Source organism: Phalacrocorax carbo, chromosome 16 (genome assembly GCF_963921805.1).
Source record: "Phalacrocorax carbo chromosome 16, bPhaCar2.1, whole genome shotgun sequence".
In the NCBI taxonomy this organism is placed as follows: domain Eukaryota; kingdom Metazoa; phylum Chordata; class Aves; order Suliformes; family Phalacrocoracidae; genus Phalacrocorax; species Phalacrocorax carbo.
In genome coordinates, this window is record NC_087528.1 from 4645643 (window position 1) to 4651755 (window position 6113).

Below are 6113 nucleotides of genomic sequence, written 5' to 3' on the forward strand. Positions count from 1 at the left end.
AACTGAATTTATTATTAAAGAAGAAACAAGATATTAGGTATAACTTCTGAATTTTTGCTTTCTCTTCAAAACACTATTATTTTAACCTACTGTTGTTACTTGTGCCTTTGTGTTTAAACAAGGTGGTTTAAAAGCAAATTCAAAAATATATGCAGTGACTTGCAGGTGACTTATCAGCTGGAGGTAGAAAGACAGTGAGGAAAGAGAAAGAGATAGGCAGACACCCCAAAGAAAAACCTTAACACCTTGCTAGGGTTCATCTGCCATCCTCACAACTGCTCTCCCCTGAAACCAGTCACATCAATCCTCCCCAGAGGCAGTGGATCCGCTGATGAGCTTCAAGGTCGGGCTTATGCTCCTGTGTCAAGAAACGCTTAGTCCTTCAGGGTGGGCAAAAAACAGCATGTGTGGGAGTAAAGGAGGGATGAGTGACCCTCCCCAGCTCAGCGCAGCAGCCAAACAGCAGCTTCTACGGGCGAAATCCCAGGAGGCAGGTGTGGAACCGTGGCATGAACAGGCCCAAGACCTGGGTGAGAACCTGAGCCAGGAGCAGCTTGTGTTTGAGCTCACTCGCTGGCCCTGCGCAGGGCTTACCACCTCCATGTCCTACTCATGCTCCGTTCAGCACTGAAGCCGTATCCAGTTAAGTCCTAAATTCAGCAGAATGTCCTATCTTCAGTTCCTTACGTTTCTACCCCTTGAATTTTGGGGAATTTCATTTTGAAAGATAAGTGGTGTGGTTTCTCACTTCTTTCCAGGGACAATGTATGACAAGGTTCAGCAATGAAAGTTTATCAGGTCCTAGATGAAGGCAGAGCCCTAAACTTCCAGGTGAAAAAATACCTAATAAAACAGCAGCAGATCCTTGACTCACATCAGAGCAGCAAGTGTCACTGTGGGGCTCCTTTTACTGTGTAGAGCAAGGCCATTCTCCATCTTTTTCATGTCATTGGTTTTAGTTATGTATTATTTATAAAATGCCCTACACGCTCAGGAATGAAGCCAAACAAGAGTTGTTTTCAATTTAACTCAGGGAGTGAAAATAGTTGAAAACATACTGTTAATTTTTAGAAAAAATTGCTCAACCTGGGTAATAGGATCTATAGATTACTTTCCTAACAAACCTAAATTTGAAGGTGAACATTTAAACAAACACATAAATAATTTGGGTGAAATAGCAAAGCTTCAGTCCCATTAAACTTAGGCTCCTAAGTGCCTAAATAGCCTGCAGGAATGGGATTCAAGCACTTCAGGAAATTTTACTCAAACCTCAGTAGGCTGCCGGCCCCCCCTTACAGCACGCCGCCCGCCGTGCCTTGCGAGCGCTCTTTGTGGACAGTAATTCTGCACGGGAAGCATCATTTCGTATCAATTTTTAAAATTGTTTTATGTATCTGCTGCCGAGGCAGGCTTTCGGTCTGCTCCGCGCGGGTTGGCGGCGTAGCGGGAAATGGTGCTTCTGATGGAGAAGCCTTGCAGGAGTCCCTGGAAAACTGCGAAGTAAGTGGCCAGAGGTCCGCGGTGGAGCCCCGCAGCCCGCCGGGCCGCGGGCACCGGGCTCCTCTCGGGCTCCGCACGGAGCGTCCCGCCCGGCGCCGGCCCCCGACCGCTGGGCACCGGCCGCGGCAGCCTCCCCCTCCCGCCCTGCAGAGGCTTCGCACGCCGTCGTTCCTCTCCCGCGTCCGCCGCCGCGGCGCGGCAGCTTTATTCCCGGGGCTTCTCCGATCCCCTAAGAAAAAAGGCGCCGCGGACGCGCTGGCTCCCCCGGCGGTCCCGCTCCCCCCGCGCCCGCCGCCCGCCCGGCCCGGCCCGGCCCGCCGCGCCGCCAGCAGAGGGCTCGCTCCGCCCGGGAAGGCGGCCGCGGCGGGGCGCGGGCGGAGGAGGCGTCTGCGGCGGCCCCGCGGGCGGGCTGTGCATCCCGGGGCCATGTGCGGGGCCGGGCGGGCGGCCCCCGGCGGCGGGGCAGCCCCGCGGGGCGCGGGGCGGCGAGCGGCAGGAGAGGCGGCGGGGAGCGCTGCGCCCCGCGGGGAGCGCTGCCGCCCTCCGCGGGCAGAGAGGCCGCGCTCCGCCGCCGCCGCCCGCGCTGCGGCCATGGGGTGAGCGGCGCTGCGGGGCGCGGCGGCCAGGCCGAGGAGAGCAGCGTTCGCCGGGCGGGCGGAGCGGGGCCGGCCGGCGGCCGCCCCGGCGGGAGCAGCATCTCCCGGGGCGCGGCGGGCTCGGCTGAGCGGCGGAGGGCGGGGGGAGGCAGCGGCGGCTCCCGCCTCAGCCTTCCCCACCAGAGGGTGTCTGCTGGGTGGGAAGGGGGAAGCCGCGCTCTCCTGGACTTTTGTGGGAGTGGGGGTTGCGTTGTGTGTGTGGGTTTGTGTTTTTTTTTTTTTTTTTTTTTTTTTTTAAGGGGGGTGGGGTGGGTTAGAAGAGAGTCTGTGGTTTCCATGGAGATGAAGCTGAAAGTGCAGGAAATTTAAAGGCTTTGGGTCCTTGCAAAGCAGACAAACTGGTGCCAACGTGCGTGGCTGCTGTTGCTGCTGAGGAGGCTGCTTTGCAAACGGCGGAGAGGAGCGGGAAGAAGAATCGGCAGCAACTTCTTCCATACGCACGGGCAGACAACGAGGAGCAGCAGCAGCAAGCAGAATTTGCAACAAAAAGAGGCATCTCCCTTTCCCGGGGAGGGTGAAGAGAAGCAGCAGCAGCAGCAGCAGAATTTTGGAGCGGCTCCACCAGGAGAAATTTTATTGAGAAGCCTGCAAGAGAGAGCGTTTGCAGGGGGCTTGTTCTCCGGGCTTATTAGGGGGCTGTCTTTGCTGGTGGCGCGGGGAGCGGAGGTGATCCCCCTTAAAGAGAAGCTATTTTGGATATCCCTGTACAAGTTTTCTGATGCATTTGCTTGCACCTTCTTCCCCTGCTGTTTGGTGAACCCAGCCCCCCTCTCCCCCCCCCCACCGGTCTCCCAAGGATGGATCATTCCCAGTGCCTTGTGACTATATACGCCTTGGTGGTTCTGCTGGGTCTCCGGCTAGAGCAAGGCGCCTGCCAGCACTATCTGCACATCCGACCGGCTCCCAGCGACAACTTGCCTTTGGTGGATCTAATCGAGCACCCGGACCCTATCTTTGACCCCAAGGAGAAGGATCTTAACGAGACCTTGCTAAGGAACCTCATGGGCGGACACTTCGACCCTAACTTTATGGCTATTTCCTTGCCCGAGGACCGGCTCGGAGTGGACGATCTAGCCGAGCTGGACTTGCTGCTCAGGCAGAGACCCTCGGGAGCGATGCCCAGCGAAATCAAAGGGCTGGAGTTTTACGACGGGCTGCAGCCGGGCAAGAAGCACAGGCTAAGCAAGAAGCTGCGCAGGAAGCTGCAGATGTGGCTCTGGTCCCAGACCTTCTGCCCGGTCCTATACACGTGGAACGATCTCGGCAGCCGCTTTTGGCCCCGGTACGTCAAAGTGGGCAGCTGCTACAGTAAAAGGTCTTGTTCAGTCCCAGAAGGCATGGTTTGCAAACCTGCCAAGTCCGTGCATTTAACGATCCTGAGGTGGAGGTGCCAGCGCCGGGGAGGGCAGAGGTGCACATGGATACCCATCCAGTACCCCATCATTTCGGAGTGCAAGTGCTCTTGCTAGGGCTCGCCCTTCCCTCTTCTCGCCCCTTCTCCGGCGGACTCACGTGGACCTTTGCTGCAACAAAAATAAAAGACATTTGCTTTCTGGTTAACGTTGTAATGCACTGTAACGTGTAGGAGAATGTATATTGTGTGTATATATGGCACCGTTTTAATATACTATTAAAAGGTCAGTATTATACGTGAAATAATCAGCGTCTACTGTATTTTTAAGACTATTACCCTGATCGTTGCTAATGTATCTTTTTTTTTTTTGGTATTTATATTCCAGAGAGAAGTTGCTTCGCTTTGGCGAGGTCGGTTTTTTGTTGTTTTTTTTTTTTAATAAAAGGATTAAAAAACACAAACCAAACTTTTTGATAAGAAAACGTTTTAAAGCTATTTTCCATTATTCGGAAAGCGTGTGTGTGGGGTTTTTTTTTCTTTTTCCTTATGGACTTCAGATTTAAAATAAAAAAGAATAAACGCCTAGAGCACAATGTTATTGTAAATAGAGAGAACAGTTTGAATGACTTAATCCTATGTAAATGAAGAGTATCTGCTATTTATTCTTTATATCCTTGTAGTAAAAGCGCAGTGCAGAATTAAAGTCAACCACTAAAACACGAGCCGTTTGGATTCTGTTTGCTTTTTGGTCTGGCCACCTCCGGGGGGGGGGGGGGGGTGTCCTCTCCCTCCCCCCGCTCGCTCGGCTCAGCAGGACGGTTCCCGGCGGCGGGGGGAGGTGGGAACCTGCTCTCGCCGCTCCCGGGAGGGGATCCGTGGCACCCCGGGGCGGGCGGGCGGCGGGGCCGGAGCGGCGGCGCGGGGGTCCCGGAGCCGCCCCCCCGCCCGGAGCCCCCCGGAGCCGCCCCCCGCCCGGAGCCGCCCGCCGCGGCCGCGCAGCCTGGGCGCCCTCGCCGGCAGCTGGGCTGCGAGGTTGTTGTTTTTTTTTAACCGCTTGACATTTCATTTACAAGGGGACACGTGTCTTTCACACCTACCATTGTGGTGGGACACTGCTGAAACTTGACCCTTGGGCTTTGGGGGTTTCGGCGCAGACACGTTATTAGCTTGATCCTGTGACAGCCTCGCACACCCTCCCTGCCCGGCCACAGCCGCCCCTCGCCGCCCCGTTAACTCTTTGGGCTCCCGCCAGCCGCGGGTGATCTCTCCGCTGGCGGGCAGCCCCCTCCAGACGCCCTTCCCCCGGGCAGAGCAGGGCAGGGCAGGGAGCTCCGGGCTGCTCCGGGTTCCCCCGCTCCCGTACGCCGCGCTCCGGCCCGCCGTGCCCGCGGAGGTGCCCCACGTCCCGCAGCCGCCTTCTCCCCGGCCCGCCGCTCCGCGCCGCCCGCTCCCCCCGGCCCCCAGGCTGCCCACCCCTCCGCCGCCCGCCCCCGGGGCTCCGCTCCCCTCCGCCGCCCGCCCCGGCCCCGCGCAGCCCCCGGGGCTCCGTCCCAGCCCCCGGGGCTCGGCTCTCCGCTCCGCGGGGCTCCGCTGTGACTGTCCCGCGGCTCTGGGACGACCCGTCGCAATTATGAAGTGTTTGACTTGTACGTGCCAAAGGACCCGACGGTTGGTATCTCGTAGATACCAACTGCAAAAACAAACTCTCCACGTGTTCTTCAAAGCGCCCTGACAGTGCAGAAAGCCTTTTCCTTATTTATCTTGGAATCAAAAAACTTCTCCCCCCCCCCCGCCCCAAACTTGAGGGAATCACTGCTAATTATTCTAAACCCGTGGGTCTTTCATTGACACAACCCAGACTGACGCAGCCCCTGCTTTCTCTAGCGTTTAGTTCGCGTATCTCCGAATGCATATTCATTCCCTCTCTCGCTCGGTGCGTTTTACCACCCGTCTCTTTGCTTCTAATTTCAATAGTTTGGGGGAAAAAAAATCAGATCTCGGGACGTTTAGGGTATTCATTAACCTAGTGAAGAGGAACAGAGGCATTATTACTCACATAGAAGGCACCCTGCCCCCATGTCTATCTAAGGGTTCATTGTAAAAGGATTAAAAGTTAAAGACCTTCATCTTATGATTCTTTCATTTAATCTTCGTGGCGCCTGAAAGACATGCTGGATGGATGATCACATTTAAAATATTCCTAATGTCGGCTACCTTAGGACTCCAGGCAGTGCAAACAAACGTAATTTATTTCTAGAAGAAAGGGGATATTGAGATGTTTAAGTTTATGAACCACCATTACCATGTATATTTGTTAGGTTCTGACAAATACCCAAATAACATTAAAATCAGCCATTCATCACATATGAATTTATGCAAAACCTTCTATGCCTGGGGCCAATATTTTTTTAGACAGAGTTTCACTTGCAAAAAAAAAAAAAAAGTTTATTTAAAAAAAAAAAAGCCAAAAGCAAGAGTTTTTCATGACTGGTAAACACGAGAATTATGTGAACAGAAACTATTTCATGCTGGGATGGCAGCCAGGGACTCGGGAATGTCAACAAAAGTTCTCCGAAGGTTGAAAATGTCACTGGATTACAATA

General features: G+C 54.7%; 1 protein-coding gene across 1 annotated transcript; it reads left to right on the forward strand.

The window, feature by feature from the left end:
- Positions 1–1760: 1760 nt before the first annotated feature.
- Positions 1761–4232, forward strand: NOG (noggin). Its single transcript, XM_009501585.2, has one exon. The coding sequence runs from the start codon at positions 2954–2956 to the stop codon at positions 3623–3625; it is 672 nt and encodes a 223-aa protein (XP_009499880.2). The 5' UTR covers positions 1761–2953; the 3' UTR covers positions 3626–4232.
- Positions 4233–6113: the final 1881 nt, after the last annotated feature.

Coding starts and splice junctions, on each gene's coding strand:
- NOG (XM_009501585.2), top strand. CDS start 2,954: ATGGATCATTCCCAGTGCCTTGTGACTATATACGCCTTGGTGGTTCTG.